We start from the raw sequence: 21,955 nt of genomic DNA, 5'->3' as shown, positions 1-21,955 counted from the left end.
GATCGGTACTAGGTCAAGAAATATCAGTAGTTGAGGCCGAAGAGAGCCTGCTGAAAGTAGATCCTTTCCGCTCTAGCGATTAGAGTAGCTGAGTGGATTATAAAAGGTTAGGCTTGTTAGAACCCTTAGAGGGCATCAATCGTGCGAGGATGGAAAAGAGGGCAACAACCCGACCGAGTTACTAGAGCTGCATCAATACCAAACTAGAACAACTCAAATCCATAAAAAGTAAATGACAACACTCACAAGGTAACCATCAAAAACACCTATTACTTTGCAAGACAAGAACCATAAGTGAACTATCAAGTTCTAGCATTACATAGCCAAAAGTGGCATAGTGTCACACCATGTTAGAGTATTTATACATTCAAAAGTAATACTTACATTAAAATTAAGTATTAAGATATTCAAGGAAAGCAATACTTGCATTTAAAATAATCATTCAAACATTTTATTTTATTGCCTCTTAAAATTTTATCCTGCCTAATGCATCGGAAATTTCAATTTCACCATTGACTTTTTAAAAATTTTATTTCTTCCCAAAAATAAAAATGTCAACATTTGTGTGAGCGCAGTGAAATATGCGACTTTGATAATTCACAAAATATATAAAAAAAAAAGTCGGCGTCGGTGATTGTGTGGACTGACACGGTCGGGCACGTGACACGGACAAAGCGTTAAGGACGACAAAACCACAAATCGGCTCCGTACGTGAACGCTATCGTCGAATCCAAGGCGAGGATGGGTCCCACACGGCCTCCGGCACGACGACTTTCTGCCACGCGTTGGAATATCATTCGACCTCGTCCAGTCGTCGGGATCCGTGGCTGGTGGCCCGAAAGACACACACACACAATCACAAATAAGAAGCTTCAGCCCACTCCGCGACTCTCCAAAATCTCCTCCAGCTCGCCGCTTTTCTTCACCGCAATGTCAGATTTCCTGTGCCAATTCGCTGCCGGGATCTGATTCCGGCGCCTTTCCTCTTCCCTTTTGGCCGAGGATAGCGGGTGGCGATGCTTGGGGCATTGGACGGCGGGTGCCACCCCAGCTGCGGAGAGGGCGGCGAGGAAGAGTTGCCGATCCTACCGAGGCACACTAAGGTGGTGGTGACCGGCAATAATCGTACCAAGTCGGTTCTCGTCGGCCTGCATGGCGTTGTCAAGAAGGCCGTCGGCCTCGGCGGCTGGCATTGGCTGGTAAATTGTCTTCCTTTCTTAGACTAAAGTAAGTTTGTTCCCTTTTCTTTTTGGCTATCTCGAGCTGATTCTGCTTTTTTAGGGTTTCGATCGAAAACCATTACTGTTTTGATTACTGACTTTCAAAATGGTTTGTTGGCATACCTTTAGATTTGACAGTTTCTTTCTCTGTTTTTCAATTGAAAGCATGATTGGCTTAATCAATTTGATATTAGATTTTTAAATGAAGCGTTGATAAATCAGGTTTTAACTTGCTTAAAAAGTTTAATTTGGAGAATAAACCTTGCATCTTTCTTTTTACATGCAAGATTTCTCTTGGTGAATTATTTATTGACTCATTTGCTTCCAGATTCTTTAGTCTTCATAATAGATCTGCTAACAGCATTTTGCTCAAAGATCAGACCTCAGCGCAAAGATTGTAATATTCCCAAAAGTTAATGTTCCTTAAATGTCTCCTGTTACTGTTGATTAAGGTTCAGTGTTCTTGTGAGTCGACGGTAGTCCTCTTCTTTAAAAGATTAAGCGTTTTCTAGGAGGACCTGAGTTTTTTGAAAAATCATGGTGATGCACACCAAAAAAGATTTCTCTTGTCAACCAACATCATTCATTCCCAATTTTTTGTAGTGGGTAGCATTCAATTTTCAGATGAATATACACTGATCCTAAGTTTTTATTTTGGTATCTTAAACTGTTTTATACTCCTCACCTCTTGAATGTCCTTTGTTTGGTACTCTGGCATCGATTTGTATCATATTTTTTTGTATTCTAAATTTAGTTTTTTGCTAGAATCATTCCTTGAGTTCCAACTATACCAACCTGAGTGAGCTCTTTACAAAACTAAGCTTGATCCCTGTAATACATACACATTCTTGACTTCATCTTGGTCATTTATATTATACATTTTTAGTGGATATTGAATCTAGTACTGTGGTTCTGGTTGCATGTATTTTAAACTTCACTATGCTTTCTATTGTCAGAACCAAATATTGAATTTGACAAATATCCAATCGAAATGTTGCCAATACTAATCCTGCAGACTAACATAAATAAGAAGTTAAGAAAGTCTAGTTGGAGGCAAGCAGAAGCTTTGTCCTGATGTGAAATTCTGGCCCTCGTGTGGGAATATTCAATACTCTAGTGCCATAAGGATGCAACTGGTGTCACCTATGCTGCCAACACGACAGTGCTTTGAAGCATGTAGAGAAACCATTGTAACTCCAAGCAGTGACAACTTGAAAAAGGAATTGGTTTGAAGAAGTTGGAGGCATGAGAGCACACTGCGAAGATAATTCTCTGCTTTGCAAACTTACAGAACCAAGCACCTCTAACTCTCACCCAATTGAAAGGCTGCATTCCTTAAATTCAAAAGGGAAAACATAACATGTAATTCAAAATCAAAGAGACACCAGTTGCATCTGCATCCGCATTGCATGGAATTCTAACTGGACCTGGCACGCCATGTGTGTAATATGGTACCAAAGGCCAATTGGGTAGATCCAACATCTAATGCCCTTGAAAGCCCCAACAAATAAGAATTTACAAACATGTGATGCGGGACTAAGAGAATGTGAAAAACTTTTGGTTATTTCCCTTCATTTGAAATGTTGGGGTTTCCCACCAAATTTTCCGACATCTATATCACTGCATCTCCCTTGAATTGATACTTTTGCAGGGTCCAGTTCTCTGTGGGAAAAATTACTGAACAAATAACTTTGTTGAAGATGCACTTTCTTTTATCTAAGAATGTGCTCATCTGTGTCTTTCGGTGAATCTGTTTTGATGCTATTCAGCATTTGAACTTGTTAACAGCATCACTCTTTGCAGCTTGTGCATGTTACTGAAATAATATAAATCATGAACTAGGTAATTCTAATATCTTTTTGTTTGTGTATCTGGTGCTGTTACGTAGGTCGGTTCTTGTTTAGTTGTACTGTAATCATTACTTTGGTATTGTGATTTGCAACAGTGTTTGAGCATTTCATAATTCCTAATTCTATCCGTTGTCAGTTCTGGTTTAACAAATATTTGTAGACCTTCAAGCAATTTTTTCAGATTACTAGACAAATAATTAGTAAAATTTCAGGTTCTAACTAACGGCATAGAGGTGAAATTGCAAAGAAATGCCCTTTGTGTTATTGAACACCCAACTGGCCATGAGGAAGATAGTGAGATTGAATGTGGCAACATGCAGTGGAATAGTTCAGGTATGGATAAGCTTGCCATTGTTGTCTTCTTTATGAATTATTGATTCATTTCGTTTCCTACTAGTTTAAAATGGTAAGGTGGATCAATCATTGCTTATGTTGAAACAAATAGCTGGTTTGTTTAATTTGTATTATCCTTTAGCAGGAAATGGTTGACTTACTGTTTTTCTACGATAGAGATGATGTGGTGCCTTGCATATTTTTCTAGTTAAACGTAGTTTTGATTTGATTCCTCAGAAATATATTCAGACTATGATTGTTTGACTGGTCATTATGTGTTTATATACCGTTTTTCTTTGATTATATTGGATTCCTAGTTGGTTATCGATTCATCTTTTACTTCGTTTCTATATTCTTTGATGATGGGAAAAATCTTTCAATTTAGATAAGTTATTTGTGTTTGCTGGAGCGTATGTTCCATTTCTTTCCTATAGGCACTAGTTTGTGTCCTGCAGTTACCCATGGAACATATTTGTCGCCAAGTTTCCTTTCTTTACATTGGAGTGGAGTTATAGTGACCCTCCGCAGATGCTGCAATGTTAGGAGCCTCTTGCACTAGGAGTGTGCCCTTTAAATATATTTATGTTCTCCGTAATGTGGCCTGTGCTGTTAAAACATCTTTTTCTTCTTTAACTGGGGTGTTTCTCCATTGGATGCATTATACAACTTTGAAACATTCATTTCAGTGTCTGATGATGTACAAACTCAAAAGCCACACAAGTCGAGGGTCAGGCACCACAAAGGATCATCTTACAAATTACCAAGCAGGTCTCAGTCTTGTGATTCACATTCCAAGGGATCGGTTTCGTCATCCAGGTGTAAGATGGTAAGCTTAGGCCATCTCCTTGAGATGTATTCTGAACAAGTTTCTCCAGGTTTTCTATAATGAACCTATCGTTTTTATATAACTGGTCAGAAAGTTGACCTGAGCAAGCTGGAAACAAGAGCATTGTGGCGATATTGGCGGCATTTCAATCTTGTATGCTCCGAATCCACGAATAGCTAATTCGTACCTGAATCTGCAGAGAATAACTTCATTCTTGTTAGCATTTGGTTCTGCGCGATCATCTTATTCACATGTTTTGGCCTTCACTAGGTGGATGCCAGTCCTAACCCCTCTAAAGAGCAGCTAATTGATGTAGTCCAAAAGCATTTCATGTCACAGGTAACCCTGACTTGGTCTGTGCCTTGTAACACGCTTTGTCGAAAATCTATCGAAGTTTGACAACTGCGCAAACCCAATTGCATCTTGTGTATCCTGCAGCAATTGGATGAGTTGCAGGTTATCATTGGATTCGCGCAGGCTGCAAAAAGACTGAAAACAATCTGCAATTGAAAAACAGAAGTTTCTGCAACACCTCTGCTAACTGGTGGGTACTGTGCCCTTACTTTCTGTAGCAATTATGTAACATACATAAACTGGATTTGGATGTTGGCACACCTGGAACAACCTTAATTTGTCTGTTAGGGTTCTTGCAAAATGCTAGAATTTCTTAGAGTTTTACCCTTGCTTTAGAAATGCTGCATAAGTTTTCATCTCTGTCAAATGCTGTTTGCTTTTAGATTTATAAATGTTAATCAATTATCTGATCAAGATATGTAGAGTGTTTTAGTTACAATTTTTTGGTGTTCTAGATTAAGTTTAAAGTTTATTTTGTAATATATTTCATAAAAAAAACAGTCACGATAATATCTGTATCTAAATTATTAATACTTAAAAATTTCATCAATGTTTGCAGATCTTTTAGAAAGCCCAATCTATGAAAGTATGAATTATTGATTTTATTTTAAACATAGATATACAAATGAATTAGAATATTATTTTATAATGTAGTTCATTGAAAGCAATTACATTTATTTATAAAATCGGTATAGAAACCTTTAAATATTACTAATTATATAAAATAATTAATATTATTTTAAACATAGTCATAAAAAGCATTTCTAAACTAATTATCACCACCATATTTATCTTATTTTATTTAAACAAATGCTCCTAAAACATGATTGAATTGATTATTACCTAATAGATTTATTGAAGTAAGTAAAGATCGAATTTCGATGACAAAGACAAATGTCTTCCTTTGTGAGTGATCAAAATTGAATTAAAGAAAGTAGTAGATTATTATATAATAATTATCTTAGTTGTAATTCTTTTTGCTACAATGAACACATGAAAGCCCTTCACACATCCAAAACCTTTCATATTTTCTCTTCCTCTCTTGGCATATACATTCACAACTATGGGTCGTTAGAGGTTGTAAACTTTGGAACATCCACCGACGGCATAAAGGCCAAGATAAAAAGCACGCCGAGGAGCCCCACCGGTAGCAACAACAACATGGATGGCGGCGGAGGCAACGGTGGAAGCACCAACGGAAGTATCAACAACGACACTGCCAGAAGCATCAGCAACAGACAAGATTCCGCACCAAAGTAGGCTGGAGAAGAAGACGAAGGATTACTATTATCCCTATCCCTCCTTGCATTACCACTGTCTTCCATGAAAAATATATCACAACTTCACAAGTTAGCAAATGGCATGGGTTCTTTATAAAAGAAGAATGCAGTGTATCCTCCTTCCACATACCGGAGGCCATGCAGAATATACCACTGAACCTGGGCAAAATGGCTGAATTCATCGCATTGCCACTGCTGTTTCAGGTTCTCCTCCCCTGGCCGTGCCCTCAACTCCAGTCAAAGAGCTTTTTGTCTCTTTCTCCTCTGAAGGCGAACGAAACCCTGACAAAGTTCTGAGATGGTGACAGAAACGATACGTGCGTGTCTGCGAAGCCTCCTCCCGCACAATTTGCCTCGTCCTCGCTCACAGATTTTGATCGCAGATGAGTTCGTAGTCCCAGAGAAGCACGCAGTGTGTAATCCACGTTGCTTTGCTGATGATCCCAGGCGAGGTGGAATGTCATCAAGGATGAATTATCCAAAACGGCACGTACGTGTTTGCTTTTTGTATAGCCACACACTTAACTGTGGCAAAGAGAAAGAAAGACGGCGCCAGAATCGTAGAAAATTGTTCTGGTGCGCTTGACGAAGACAAGGAAAGACGGCGCTTGACTCTGTAGAGAATTATTTTATATGAATAAAGTAAATAAGAAATATATGAAGAACTAACTTGGTAGTATTTGCTCAACTGAAACTGATTGACCTGATCAGGCCAATCAACTTGACTAGCTCAACTTCTTAGCTTGTCTGGATCGGTTAGCCGCGGGCTTGCCCGGACCACCTACTTGTTTGGCTTCATTGGCTCAATTGACCTGTTTAGATGGATCGGACCAACCGACCTTGTTTTATACAGAATAATTATTTTTCATGATACAATAAGGAAACAATACAATATAAAGATAGTGAGAAAGAACAATCGATATCTTGATTATGTCCAAAGAATTCATGTTGTAATTGTATACTGACAAAAGCAGTATCAAAATAGTGAGCAGTAGAATCTCAATATTTAGAATTTAGTTCACTGGAAGTGTTTTAGAGAATAATCTAAAGAGAGCAACAACAGGCCATAAAAAAATTGAATGGAATATAAATCGGAGTCAGTTCACAAACTTCTTGGGCATTTCCTTGGCTAAATTTTATTTTTCCTAGTGCATTACATTCTGAATAGCAAAGATACAGTGATAATAAAAAATAACCACTAACAACAAGCAACTTTTTTGACAGGAAGAACCAGGAAAACAATGGAGCAAGCCATTGTCATTCACAATACCAACTCTATACCATGTGAGGAAATTGGAAAAGATGAATTTTTTCCCCCTATAATGCAAAACTAAGGAAAATAGTTTATCAAATATCCTAACAACAGACAACCAAAACGGTATGCACATATGTAAATATATATATCAAGAGAGGCAACGAACTCAGCGACGAATTAAATTTTTCGTCGCTATTTTTAGCGACGAATCACCGAAATTCGTTGCAGAAGTCTGCGATGAGAATTTGGCGACGAATAATAATTCGTCGCCAAATTCGTTGCAAAAAATTCTGTAACGAATTTTTTTAAGAAATTCGTTGCAAAATTCGTTGCAGAAGGCTGATTTTTTTGCAGTGAAAATCACCTTCTTGTGGCTTAGAAGTGGCAATATAAGGAGAGTATGTAGAGAAAAACTGAGCAAGTCAAGCCACTGATAACATGATGAGTTGATAATATATAATGATAAACTGCATACTATGCAATCTGGAACATAAACTAAAACATCATTTTCCTGCTAACTGCGAACACCAATTAATGGGTATGATTGGGGTCCTCTTCTATAGGTGCAAACCCTACTCTCCCATTCTAATGGTGCCTGTGTATACTCCAACATGTGAGCATTCAACACATCACACTACTTACTGACATAATCTTTTAGGGTCAAGGTAATAAGCTGACTTAACTGCTAAAAAGGGCCCAAAAATCATCTCAATAAGCTAAAAGGTTCATCTGCTATATAATCATCATCCAACATAAGCATCCACATTCACAAGAAAATCATTTAGTGTTTTGTTATATCCTAGGTTCATGTTCTAACATATTATAATGTTGTAGCCACTTAATGGATATGGTTGTCAATGGAGTTCTATGCAGCCAGACTTCAACATGAATATTTGATTATGATAAAGTTGACTATATGTTAGTGCGAATGCTTTACTCATTTATTAGTGCATAGACAATTTCCTGACAGACTGGAAATGCATCATTAAATATTCAGAGGGTGGCTAACTAGAAACAACCCCACATTAAGAGTTAAAAGGGCAATTCTTTTTGATAGCCTCTTCTCATCAAAGCTTAGTTATATATTAACAATTCCTTATCATCAAGTGGTGTCAGCTTCATGTATTTTATACTCCATTATGCTCTATGCATATCCTTAATGTTATTCGAATTAGTCAAGTTGTTTGTTATTAGATTAACTATAATTTTCTTTGATCTTTCTTATTCCCTTACTGCTTCCACTCTAAAAAATTCTACTCTTCTAACAATAAAGTTATTTTAAACATGTCAATATCATCTCAATTTATTTTTTGTCACTGTTATCGTCAATAAAGCTATGCCTAATTGCTCACGGATATTAAAATGTCTTTGATTTTAGATTTTCTTGCGACACTACTACATTTTAGTAATGAATTGCTCAATGCTGTGACACCTAAATATGTTACTAAAGAAAATGACTAAAGGATTTTATTTTGAAAGGATGAACAATCATCTATATCTAGTTTAATTATTTATTTTCTTGTTCCATTTGAATTTTACTCAAATTGAACTTTATATATATTTTTAAAAAAATATGTTGTTCATGGCTAGGCGATAAGCCTTGCGACGTGAAGTTGGAGAAGTTGAGACTAATGCACACCGAACAACTACTAGGATGATGTTAATCATTACCAATCATATAGGTCAAGCGACTTAGGTGAGTCAAATGGGCCAAGTGAGACTGACAAGCAAGACTAGCTAATTTGCTTGACGAAACAAGCAATATGAGTGTCGAGCAAGTTGAGCTAATCTTGGCAAGATAGCCCAAGCTAGACATGCTAGGTGAATTGGATGAATTAAGACAAATCGGGTGTGGCAGATAACTTGCCCAAATTAAGAAGATTGGGTAGGCATGTTTGGTGGATTAAGATGAATGGGGTTTGTGGAATGCATAGGATGTCTATGCCACAGCTCACTTATTACAAACAAAGTGCTACAACAAAACCATTAAAACATTCACGTGATTGACTTTGTTCAACTAATAGATCTTTTTTCTAAGATTATTTTGCATAAGAGAGAAAGGAGGATCTTATTCACTATGTGTTCATGCCCTTCATTTTTAACAGAAACCTGTCTTAAATTAGTAGACAAAGAAACCTTAACTGGAAGGCATGTAAGCCATTACAATAGTCATAAGAAATTTTTTGAACAGGAGAAAAAGAATTAATAATTGTTATGATCCTTAAGCTTAAGTTGTTGTACAACTAAATAATGAATGTCAATATGTCACTGCCTTAGGGAAGTGACATGTAGAACAAATTGGGCCCTTAAATCTTTAGGGAAATTAATTGGGCCCTTAAATCTTTAGGGAAATTAATGAAAGTAGAAAACAGAGTTAGAGAAACTCCGACGGACAATTGTTGACATTCAGTTTGATGTTCTAATTTCAAAATTAGTAGGTGTTTATTAGAAGATACTAAAAGGGAAAATAAATAAATAAATAAATAATATAAATACTTACATTCAGATATCAGATATCCATCAATGGCGGAGACCTAAAAGTTCATCACGATAATATATTAAAGAACAAGGGATCAGGCAAAAAAATTAATTTACAACTAAGTGAAGTAAAATAAATAAATAAAAAAATACAATGAGAAAATAAATTACAATTTGAGAAATGGACAGATCGGTGAATTACAGATAAATAAAAAACTACGAGAAGAAATGTGAGCTCCAACCGCCGATCGATATGATCTCCAGAACATCTCTAAAGCAACAGGAATAAAGAAACGAGGGGCGTCTCGGCGATGGGTGCAGCACTCTTGTGACGGTCAACTAAGAAAGGAAAGGGCAGGTTGATAAATTTTTAATACAATCCAATTTAAAAAGAATTATGAGTTCGGTAGATCATAAAAAATATAAAAAATATTTAAATTTGAATATAATTTAAACAGATAAAATTAAAATTTTTATATTTGAATTATGATTTAGATGGATCAAGTTTAGTAGTATATTAAATTTTTTATTTTAATTTAAATTTTGAGAAAAAATAAATATTCTTAATTCACGAGTCAACTTAATTTAAATTATTTAATGAGATGGATTAATTTGATGGATTTAATTCAAATTGACGGTTATTATGTAACTCGCCTAAGTGACGCGACAACCTCCACCCTCCTCCAGCAGATGCTCTACTCCCTTCATCGCCTGGTCCTCGTCTCTGCCCCCGGATCTTGAAGCGGAGTAGCAGATGGACGGAGAAGAGGGCCACCAGAGTAGGTCCTTGACGAACGGGCGATGAAGTTTTTGAGGAGGAACGAAAGCTAATGAGTTAGGGCGAGAGCATTGTTGGGATGAGACATGGTTGAGGTCACGATGGGGGTGCCCGAGGGGGGCGCGGTGACGGAGGTGAGAGGCGGACGCGCGAGGTGGCGACAGACATGCACGGCTGCCACGGCAGCTCGAGGCGGCCGCGGCGGTAGCCGTGGAGGCGTACTGCTGTGTAAAAAAAAGAAATTTGGGTTTTAAACAAAATGATAAATCCCAGTCAGTCTCATGGACTCAATTCCTGGGGGTGGCCGGTCTGATCTTACGGAAGTTTCCTATCGACCACTAGGATAAATCAGGAAGCGCATACGGCGGCCAATCCAGATGCCCAACATCCTTTGATTGCATTTCCCATTTGGAAGAAAATTCTTGCAAATACATCGTAGCTAGGGATCGAACCGCGGGTCCCTGGGTCACAACCCGGATGTCCTACCGTTGCACCATTGCCCCGGGGACTAATTTGGATTTTAAACATGGAAGCGGGGAGGAAGTCAATGATATTTTATTTTTTAAAATATCTTAAATCTTTTATGTTTGATTTATATAAATTTAAAATAAATTTTAAATAAATTTTTAGATTGATATAATACGATCTTAAATTTATAATCGGGATTTATTTTTATTTACAAAGTCTTAAATTACAGTGGATTTTTAGATTCTTAAATTTTATTTATAATCCATATTTATTTTATTTATAAAAAATTAAAATTTTGTCTAAATTTATTTTAAATTTTGGGTTAATTATTTTTTAGATATATTTTATTGAAATAAAACAGATTAATAATTTCTTAACAAATTCATCATTATTTATATAAATTTAAAATTAATTTTATTTTTCTCAAAAATATTAAATTTAATAAATATTTTTAATTTATCAGTTATATTATCTTTAGTCAGTGAATCAAACTCTAACTAATAAAATATTAAAAACTACTAGTCCGATCTAAAATTGGCCATAAAAAATTATAATTTATCAACCAAATATAACTTTTGACCAATAAAAAAATTAAAAATAATGACTAAATCTAACTTTAACTAATAAAAAAAATTAAAATTTACCGATCCAATCTTACTTTGATTAGTAATAAATTACACATTACCGGCTAAATAGATTTGCTCAGTAAAAAAATAAATATCACTAACTTTGATCAGTAAAAAATTAAATATTACCGATCAAATCCTACTTTGGCTAGTAGAAAATTACACTTTACCGGCCAAATAGATTTGATCAGTAAAAAATTAAATACTATCAATTTAATTTTGACTAGTAAAAAATTACATATTATCGATAAATTTGATCAAGATCAGTGAAAAATTAAAATTGCTCATCAAAATAATTTTTGGCCGGTAATTATAATTATTTATCGGCTATTTTTTTGGCTGGTAATTTTAAATGTTTACTGGCCAAATTCAATTTGAACCCAAAAAAATTCGTCGATAATCCCATTTTTTCCTGTAGTGTGGTATCCTTCCTCGTGCTTGGCCCGATTCTCACCCTTTCGCCTTGGAGTCGCAGTTGAATCTATCCTTTGGCTGGTTGGACTTCAATAACATTGCAGGTGTGACCTTTTTGATGGTTGAGTCAGCTTTGAGCTAAGAGGGTGAAGCTTGTCCATGCGTGAGAGAGAGTGAGACGACGGTTCCCTAGTTCGAAAGAGAAGAATAGCTTCCATTTGAGAGAATACTATCATACCTTCACTTACATTTGGCAAGCCTTACATAACCGATGAAAGGAAATATCCACATAGACTGTCACACGAGTCCTAGGCGAGCTATGTAGACGACTGCACGAGTGAAACACTGACCGTCGACTAGACACGTGAAGGAAGATAGGGCACCAAGGACGACAATCGTTGGATTGTACCTCTTGCATGGTCTAGATGTCGCTTTCAACGTAGGCTATTTTGCTAGCTAGAATCTATACTATGTCAGGAAATGTCAGAAATTGAGGCCGAAGAGAGCCTACTGAAAGTAAATCCTTTCCCCTCTAGCTAGCGATTAGAGTAGCTGAGCGGATTAGAAAAGGTTGGACTTGTCGAAACCCTTAGAGGGCATCGACCGTGCAAGGATGGAAAAGAGGGTAACAGTCCAACCAAGTTATTATAGTTATATCAATACCAAACTAGAACAACTTAAATCCATAAAAAGTAAGAGTGGTGATACACAATATAAAATCTTAGCATGAAATCGTAACATGACACTCACATTGACAGTGGATCCCACTGACATACAGTGGAACCCACTACATGCAACTATGAGTGTCATGCTACAATTTCATGCTACCATTTGACAACACTCACAAGGTAACCATCAAAAACACCTAACAAGAACCATAAGTGAACTATCAAGTCCTAGCATTACATAGCCAAAAGTGGCATAGTGTTACACCATGTTAGAGTATTTATACATTCAAAAGTAATACTTACATTAAAATTAAGTATTAAGATATTCAAGGAAAGTAATACTTGAATTTAAAATAATCATTCAAACATTTTTTTTTCTTGCCTCTTAAAATTTTATCCTGCCTAATGTATTAGAAATTTCAATTTCACCATTGACTTTTAAAAAATTGTATTTCTTCCCAAAAATACTTAAATCGTGACCTTTTAATTTTATCTTTATTTCAAATGTATTTTAAAAATGTCAACATTGTGTGAGCGCAGTGAAATATGCGACTTTGATAATTCACAAAATATATATAAAAAAAGTCGGCGTCGGTGAGTGTGGACTGACACGGTCGGGCACGTGACCCGGACAAAGCGTTAAGGACGACAAAACCACAAATCGGCTCCGTAACCGCTATCGTCGAATCCAAGGCGAGGATGGGTCCCACACGGCCTTCGGCACGACGACTTTCTGCCACGCGTTGGAATATCATTCGACCTCGTCCAGTCGTCGGGATCCGTGGCACAATCACAAATAAGAAGCTTCAGCCCACTCCGCGACTCTCCAAAATCTCCTCCAGCTCGCCGCTTTTCTTCACCGCAATGTCAGATTTCCTGTGCCAATTCGCCGCCGGGATCTGATTCCGGCGCCTTTCCTCTTCCCTTTTCGCCGAGGATAGCGGGTGGCGATGCTTGGGGCATTGGACGGCGGGTGCCACCCCAGCTGCGGAGAGGGCGGCGAGGAAGAGTTGCCGATCCTACCGAGGCACACTAAGGTGGTGGTGACTGGCAATAATCGTACCAAGTCGGTTCTCGTCGGCCTGCATGGCGTTGTCAAGAAGGCCGTCGGCCTCGGCGGCTGGCATTGGCTGGTAAATTGTCTTCCTTTCTTAGACTAAAGTAAGTTTGTTCCCTTTTCTTTGTGGCCTTCTCGAGCTGATTCTGCTTTTTTAGGGTTTCGGTCGAAAACCATTACTGTTTTGATTACTGACTTTCAAAATGGTTTGTTGGCATATCTTTAGATTTGACAGTTTCTTTCTCTGTTTTTCAATTGAAAGCATGATTGGCTTAGTCAATTTGATATTAGATTTTTAAATGAAGTGTTGATAAATCAGGTTTTAACTTGCTTAAAAAGTTTAATTTGGAGAATAAACCTTGCATCTTTCTTTTTACATGCAAGATTTCTCTTGGTGAATTATTTATTGACTCATTTGCTTCCTGATTCTTTAGTCTTCATAATAGATCTGCTAACAGCATTTTGCTCAAAGATCAGACCTCAGCGCAAAGATTGTAATATTCCCAAAAGTTAATGTTCCTTATAGTTAATTGTCTTCTGCCACTGTTGATTAAGGTTCAGTGTTCTTGTGAGTCGATGGTAGTCCTATTCTTTAAAAGATTTAGAGTTTTCTAGGAGGACCTGAGTTTTTTGAAAAATCATGTTGATGAACACCAAAAAAGATTTCTCTTGTCAACCAACATCATTCATTCCCAATTTTTTGTAGTGGGTAGCATTCAATTTTCAGATGAATATACACTGATCCTAAGTTTTTATTTTGGTATCTTAAACTGTTTTATACTCCTCACCTCTTGAATGTCGTTTGTTTGGTACTCTGTCATCGATTTGTATCATATTTTTTTGTATTTTAAATTTAGTTTTTTGCTATAATCATTCCTTGAGTTCCAACTATACCAACTTGAGTGAGCTCTTTACAAAACTAAGCTTGATCCCTGTTAATACAAACACATTCTTGACTTCATCTTGGTCATTTATATTAGACATTTTTAGCGGATATTGAATCTAGTACTGTGCTTCTGGTTGCATGTATTTTAAATTCAGAATCGAGCTGATCAATAACTTTCACTATGCTTTCTATTGTCAGAACCGAATATTGAATTTGACAAATATCCAATCGAAATGTTGCCAATACTAATCCTGCAGACTAACATAAATAAGAAGTTAAGAAAGTCTAGTTGGAGGCAAGCAGAAGCTTTGTCCTGACGCGAAATTCTGGCCCTCGTGTGGGAATATCCAATACTCTAGTGCCTTAAGGATGCAACCGGTGTCACCTATGCTGCCAACACAACAGTGCTATGAAGCATGTAGAGAAACCATCGTAACTCCAAGCAGTGAAAACTTGAAAAAGGAATTGGTTTGAAGAAGTTGGAGGCATGAGAGCACACTGCGAAGATAATTCTCTGCTTTGCAAACTTACAGAACCAAGCACCTCTAACTCTCACCCGATTGAAAGGCTGCATTCCTTAAATTCAAAAGGGAAAACATAACATGTAATTCAAAATCGAAGAGACACCATTTGCATCTGCATCCGCGTTGCATGGAATTCTAACTGGACCTGGCCCGTCATGTGTGTGATATGGTACCAAAGGCCAATTGGGTAGATCCAACATCTAATGCCCTTGAAAACCCCAACAAATAAGAAATTACAAACATGTGATGCGGGACTAAGAGAATGTGAAAAACTTTTGGTTATTTACCTTCATTTGAAATGTTGGGGTTTCCCACCAAATTTTCCGACATCTATATCTTTGGATCTCCCTTGAATTGATACTTTTGCAAGGTCCAGTTCTCTGTGGGAAAAATTACTGAACAAATAACTTTGTTGAAGATGCACTTTCTTTTATCTAAGAATGTGCTCATCTGTATCTTTCAGTGAATCTGTTTTGATGCTATTCAGCATTTGAACTTGTTAACAGCATCACTCTTTGCAGCTTGTGCATGTTACTGAAATAATATAAATCATGAACTAGGTAATTCTAATATCTTTTTGTTTGTGTATCTGGTGCTGTTACGTAGGTCGGTTCTTGTTTAGTTGTACTGTAATCATTACTTTGGTATTGTGATTTGCAACAGTGTTTGAGCATTTCATAATTCCTAATTCTATCCGCTGTCAGTTCTGGTTTAACAAATTTTTGTAGACCTCCAAGCAATTTTTTCAGATTACTTTTGTTTAACTAGACCATATTAGACAAATAATTAGTAAAATTTCAGGTTCTAACTAATGGCATAGAGGTGAAATTGCAAAGAAATGCCCTTTGTGTTATTGAACACCCAACTGGCCATGAGGAAGATAGTGAGATTGAATGTGGCAACATGCAGTGGAATAGTTCAGGTATGGATAAGCTTGCCATTGTTGTGTTCTTTATGAATTATTGATTCATTTCATTTCCTACTAGTTTAAAATGGTATGGTGGAATCATTGCTTATGTTGAAACAAATAGCTGGTCTGTTTAATTTGTATTATCCTTTAGCAGGAAATGGTTGATTTACTGTTTTTCTATGATACAGATGATGTGGTGCCTTGGATATTTTTCTAGTTAAACATAGTTTTGATTTGATTCCTTAGAAATATATTCAGACTATGATCGTCTGCCTGGTCATTATGAGTTTATATGCCCTTTTTCTTTGATTATATTGGATTCGTAGTTGGTTATCGATTCATCTTTTACTTCGTTTCTATATTCTTTGATGATGGGAAAAATCTTTCAATTTAGATAAGTTATTTGTGTTTGCTGGAGTATGTTCCATTTCTTTCCTATAGGCACTAGTTTGTGTCCTGCAGTTACCCATGGAACATATTTGTCGCCAAATTTCCTTTCTTTAGGTTGGAGTGGAGTCATAGCAACCCTCTGCAGATGCTCCAATGTTAGGAGCCTCTTGCACTAGGAGTGTGCCCTTTAAATTTATGTATATTCTCCGTAATGTGGCCTGTGCTGTTAAAACATCTTTTTCTTCTTTAACTGGGGTGTTTCTCCATTGGATGCATTATACAACTTTGAAACATTCATTTCAGTGTCTGATGATGTACAAACTCAAAAGCCACACAAGTCGAGGGTCAGGCACCACAAAGGATCATCTTACAAATTACCAAGCAGGTCTCAGTCTTGTGATTCACATTCCAAGGGATCGGTTTCGTCATCCAGGTGTAAGATGGTAAGCTTAGGCCATCTCCTTGAGATGTATTCTGAACAAGTTTCTCCAGGTTTTCTATAATGAACCTATCGTTTTTATGTAACTGGTCAGAAAGTTGACCTGAGCAAGCTGGAAACAAGAGCATTGTGGCGATATTGGCGGCATTTCAATCTTGTATGCTCTGAATCCACGAATAGCTAATTCTTACCTGAATCTGCAGAGAATAACTTCATTCTCGTTTGCATTTGGTTCTGCGCGATCATCTTACTCACATGTTTTGGCCTTCACTAGGTGGATGCCAGTCCTAACCCCTCTAAAGAGCAGCTAATTGATGTAGTCCAAAAGCATTTCATGTCACAGGTAACCCTGACTTGGTCTGTGCCTTGTAACAAGCTTTGTCGAAAATCTATCGAAGTTTGACGACTGTGCAAACCCAATTGCATCTTGTGTATCCTGAAGCAATTGGATGAGTTGCAGGTTATCATTGGATTCGCGCAGGCTGCAAAAAGACTGAAAACAATCTGCAATTGAAAAACAGAAGTTTCTGCAACACCTCTGCTAACTGGTGGGTACTATGCCCTTACTTTCTGTAGCAATTATGTAACATACATAAACTGGATTTGGATGTTGGCACACCTGGAACAACCTTAATTTGTCAGCTAGGGTTCTTGCAAAATGCTAGAATTTCTTGGAGTTTTACTCTTGCTTTAGAATGCTGCATAAGTTTCATCTCTGTCAAATGCTGTTTGCTTTTAGATTTATAAATGTTAATCAATTATCTGATCAAGATATGTAGAGTGTTTTAGTTAGATTTTTTGGTGTTCTAGATTAAGTTTAAATTTTATTTTGTAATATATTTCATAAAAAAACAGTCACGATAATATCTATATCTAAATTATTACTACTTTAAAATTTCATCGATATTTGCAATCTTTTAGAAGGCCCAATCTAAAAAAGTATGAATTATTGATTTTATTTTAAACATAGATATAAAAATGAATTAGAATATCATTTTATAATATAGTTCATAGAAAGCAATTACATATATTTATAAAATCAGTATAGAAACCTTTAAATATTACTAATTATATAAATAATTAATATTATTTTAAACATAGTCATAAAAAGTATTTCTAAACTAAGCATCACTGCCTTATTTATCTGATTTTTTTTATCTTTTCTGTAAAAAGATGGAATTCGTTACACAGTCGATTTCATAATCATATTTCATAATCATTTGTGAAGAGGTAAATCGAAAAATTATAATTGATCATGATGAAATAGGGTATTGTCTTGGCGAATTGAACTTTTATCCTCTTCTGTAATTCTATTCCGTCATAATCAATTTAGTTATGTTTTGGGAGTGATTTTTTTTTATCTTCATTTTATTAAGTCTTGTTTATCTAAATAAATGTCTCTGAAGCATGATTGAATTGATTACTACAAAATATATTTACTGAAGTGGATAAGAATTAAATTTTTACGAAGTCGAAATATACCCTTGATAAGATTGGATCAAAGAAAGTAGTATATTATTATATAATAATTATCTTAGTTGTAACTCTTTTGCTACAATGAACACATGAAAGCCCTTCACACATCCAAAACCTTTCATATTTTCTCTTCCTCTCTTGGCATATACATTCACAACTATGGGTCGTTAGAGGTTGTAAACTTTGGAACATCCACCGACGGCATAAAGGCCAAGATGAAAAGCACGCCGAGCAGCCCCACCGGCAGCAACAACAACATGGATGGCGGCGGAGGCAACGGTGGAAGCACCAGCGGCAGTATCAACAACGACACTGCCAGAAGCAACAGCAACAGACAAGATTCTGCACCAAAGTAGGCCGGAGAAGAAGACGAAGGATTACTATTATCCCTATCCCTCCTTGCATTACCACTGTCTTCCATGAAAAATATATCACAAGTTAGCAAATGGCATGGGTTCTTTATAAGAGAAGAATGCATTGTATCCTCCTTCCACATACCGGAGGCCATGCAGAAAATACCACTGAAACTGGGCAAAATGGCTGAATTCATCGCATTGCCACTGCTGTTTCAGGTTCTCCTCCCCTGGCCATGCCCTCGACTCCAGTCAAAGAGCTTTTTGTCTCTTTCTCTTTCTCTCTGAAGGCGTGCGGTAGAACGAAACCCTGACAAAGTTCTGAGATGGTGACAGAAACGATACGTGCGTATCTGCGAAGCCTCCTCCCGCACAATTTGCCTTGTCCTTCCTTGCTCACAGATTTTGATCGCAGATGAGTTCGTAGTCCCAGAGAAGCACGCAGTGTGTAATCCACGCCAATCCCAGGCGAGGTGGAATGTCATGCGAGGATGAATTATCCAAAACGGCACGTACGTGTTTGCTTTTTGTATAGCCACACTTAACTGTGGCAAAGAGAAAGAAAGACGGCGCCAGAATCGTAGAAAATTGTTCTGGTGCGCTTGACGAAGACAAGGAAAGACGGCGCTTGACTCTGTAGAGAATTATTTTATATGAATAAAGTAAATAAGAAATATATGAAGAATTAACTTGGTAGTATTTGCTCAACTGAAACTGATTGACCTGATCAGGCCAATCAACTTGACTAGCTCAACTTCTTAGCTTGTCTGGATCAGTTAGCCGCGGGCTTGCCTGGTACTTGTTTGGCTTCATTGGCTCGATCGACCTGTTTAGATGGATCGGACCGACCGACATTGTTTTATACCGAATAATTATTTTTCATGATACAATAAGGAAACAATACAATATAAAGATAGTGAGAAAGAACAATCGATATCTTGATTATGTCCAAAGAATTCATGTTGTAATTGTATACTAACAAAAGCAGTATCAAAATAATGAGCAGTAGAATCTCAATATCTAGAATTTAGTTCACTGGAAGTGTTTTAGAGAATAATCTAAAGAGAGCAACAACAGGCCATAAAAAAATTGAATGGAATATAAATTGGAGTCTGTTCACAAACTTCTTGGGCATTTCCTTGGCTAAATTTTATTTTTCCTAGTGCATTACATTCTGAATAGCAAAGATACAGTGATAATAAAAAATAACCACTAACAACAAGCAACTTTTTTGACAGGAAGAACCAGGAAAACAATGGAGCAAGCCATTGTCATTCACAATACCAACTCTATACCATGTGAGGAAATTGGAAAAGATGAATTTTTCCCCCTCTAATGCAAAACTAAGTTATAGATTATAGCACATCTACAAACTAAGGAAAATAGTTTATCAAATATCCTAAAAACAGACAACCAAAACAGTATGCACATATGTAAATATATATATCAAGAGAATCATGGAATAACAGCCTATGTTCCCATGGATATCCTCGGAAATTAGTTAGCTAATTAGCAGCTGTAACTATACAAGAAAGCAAGAGTATTCTTCAATATCCTACAACATGCATATCACATCTTTGCTATTCACATTATTACTCCTTCAGAGAGAATATATATAATAGTATGTCATGCAACAGTACACATATTCTTGCTCCACTTGTTGAGCTAGAGCTAAATATCAAATTGGGGACTGTAGGGAAAATACCTCTGGCTCAGGGATAAGGAAGAGGCAGAAGCTGAAATCTGGAGCTGGCATAGCCATAAGCGCCTGCTGTAGGAGGGGGCGAAGATAATAAACATTCCATGAAACAACAGGAACTTTAATCAATTTTAAGTTCATAAACTTTAATTTCTTTCACTATACAAGACATTCCTTGATCAAAATTCTAACTACAATTGCGATACTCAATCGAGTAGGATCAAACTGCATAAATGAATACACAAATTAGAGAAGATAGAAATAAAGCATGGAAGCACATCACCTGATAAATTCAAAGAAGGCAAAGGTTCAGCCAAAAGATTAGAAGAAATCGGAGAAATTGATGTGCAAAACAAGCTCAAAAAATAAAATGCATTATGGAAATGTCAAATGTAATTTAAAATAAAATAAAAACACGCAGGATTTCAATTGGCACTATTTCTTGAAGGAGGGTTCATTAAGGTCTTGCTATATATACCTCTCCTCCCCAAACCTTCCGATGTAGCAGGGGCGGCTCAAGCTCACGGAGGGCCCTAAGCGAATTTTTTTTTTTAAATGATTGTTATTATTTTAAAAAATTTTCTTTCACCTTTTTTTATTCGGACTTGAGACCGACAATGGTGAGTTTAAAAATTTTTTAAAATAAATTAAAATTTTAATTTTAAAAATAAATTTTTTATATAAAATTAAATTTTCTTGCTTTTTTAATGCAAAATTATTAATTAAATTTTCATATTCAAATTTTAATAATAAATTTTTTTCAATTGATAGCATTGAAAGATATTCAAGTTTTGTATGTCCAGAATCATATTTTTTAGTAGACATATTTATATTTAAATAATAATAGAAATTGAAAGATAAATATTTATTCTAATAATGAACTATCTACTAACAATTAATAATAGAACAGAAATAAATATTTATTTACTCTAATAATGAACTATCTACTAATAATTAATAATAGAACAGAAATAAATATTTATTTACTCTAATAATGAACTATCTACTAACAATTAATAATAGAACAGAAATAAATATTTACTTTAATAATGAACTATCTACTAACAATTAAAAATAAACAGAAATAATTTACCTTGGTAGTCCGTCAAACGATCCACTGCCCTCGAACGATTCGTCAAAAGACTCGTAGAACAGCTGGATCAAACACAAAAAATTACTATCTAAAAGCTAAATCTCAACAACAATAATATTGAAAAAAGTAAAAGAAACTACCGGATCGGCTTGACTGTTTGAGTAAACAGCAATCAGACGAACTGTAAACAGCAATCCGAAGAAGACGACCACAGACCACTCGACCAGAGGGGCGAGGCCCTCTCGGTTTCGCCGGCGAGGAAGACGGTCGAAGATTGAAGAAGAGGGCCACTGGCCAGAGGGCTGAAGGGCGAGCGACGGCCGGCGAGCCTCGCAGTTTCGCCGGCGAGGAAGACGGCCAGAGGGGCGAGGCGGCGAGCCTCGCGGTTTCGCCGGCGAGCCTCGCGGTTTTGCCGGCGAGCCTCGCGGTTTCGCCGGCGAGGAAGACGGCCAGAGGGGCAAGCGGCGAGCCTCGAGGTTTCGCCGGCGTCGGCGAGGAAAACCGTCGAAGAAGACTAGAACTCTAGAAGAGGGCTCGTCGAACGGACCGGACGGAGGTGCTCCGTGCTGTCTTGCGCC

The 21,955-nt window shown here is 36.7% G+C and overlaps 2 protein-coding genes and 1 pseudogene across 2 annotated transcripts; 2 read left to right on the top strand and 1 right to left on the bottom strand.

Moving 5' to 3' along the window:
* The first annotated feature begins 914 nt into the window (after positions 1-914).
* LOC141824499 (uncharacterized) lies at positions 915-4,796 on the top strand. Its single transcript, XM_074711801.1, has 6 exons — positions 915-1,199; positions 3,283-3,403; positions 4,090-4,229; positions 4,320-4,382; positions 4,500-4,568; positions 4,668-4,796. The coding sequence occupies exons 1-6, from the start codon at positions 1,017-1,019 to the stop codon at positions 4,737-4,739; spliced, it is 648 nt and encodes a 215-aa protein (XP_074567902.1). The 5' UTR covers positions 915-1,016; the 3' UTR covers positions 4,740-4,796.
* Positions 4,797-5,644: 848 nt separating this feature from the next.
* On the bottom strand, positions 5,645-6,662 carry LOC141823748 (uncharacterized; annotated as a pseudogene).
* A 6,749-nt stretch (positions 6,663-13,411) lies between these two features.
* Positions 13,412-17,436, top strand: LOC141824432 (uncharacterized). The gene is made up of 6 exons (XM_074711719.1): positions 13,412-13,683; positions 15,819-15,939; positions 16,621-16,760; positions 16,851-16,913; positions 17,031-17,099; positions 17,199-17,436. Exons 1-6 carry the CDS (start codon positions 13,501-13,503, stop codon positions 17,268-17,270), a joined length of 648 nt encoding a protein of 215 aa, XP_074567820.1. The 5' UTR covers positions 13,412-13,500; the 3' UTR covers positions 17,271-17,436.
* Positions 17,437-21,955: the final 4,519 nt, after the last annotated feature.

The sequence above is a fragment of the Curcuma longa genome, chromosome 3, assembly GCF_044706935.1.
Source record: "Curcuma longa cultivar G26 ecotype Majalengka, Jawa Barat chromosome 3, ITB_CL_G26_1.1, whole genome shotgun sequence".
Lineage (NCBI taxonomy): Eukaryota > Viridiplantae > Streptophyta > Magnoliopsida > Zingiberales > Zingiberaceae > Curcuma > Curcuma longa.
Note: the sequence above shows the minus strand (reverse complement) of the source record. Positions and strands in the feature narration are given on the sequence as shown.

Excerpts from the sequence above, each read along its gene's own strand:
- LOC141824499 (XM_074711801.1), top strand. The coding sequence starts at position 1,017 with ATGCTTGGGGCATTGGACGGCGGGTGCCACCCCAGCTGCGGAGAGGGC. Across the intron at positions 1,200-3,282 it reads TCGGCGGCTGGCATTGGCTG|GTTCTAACTAACGGCATAGA; the intron begins GTAAATTGTCTT and ends GTAAAATTTCAG. Across the intron at positions 4,230-4,319 it reads CGTCATCCAGGTGTAAGATG|AAAGTTGACCTGAGCAAGCT; the intron begins GTAAGCTTAGGC and ends ATAACTGGTCAG.
- LOC141824432 (XM_074711719.1), top strand. The coding sequence starts at position 13,501 with ATGCTTGGGGCATTGGACGGCGGGTGCCACCCCAGCTGCGGAGAGGGC. Across the intron at positions 13,684-15,818 it reads TCGGCGGCTGGCATTGGCTG|GTTCTAACTAATGGCATAGA; the intron begins GTAAATTGTCTT and ends GTAAAATTTCAG. Across the intron at positions 16,761-16,850 it reads CGTCATCCAGGTGTAAGATG|AAAGTTGACCTGAGCAAGCT; the intron begins GTAAGCTTAGGC and ends GTAACTGGTCAG.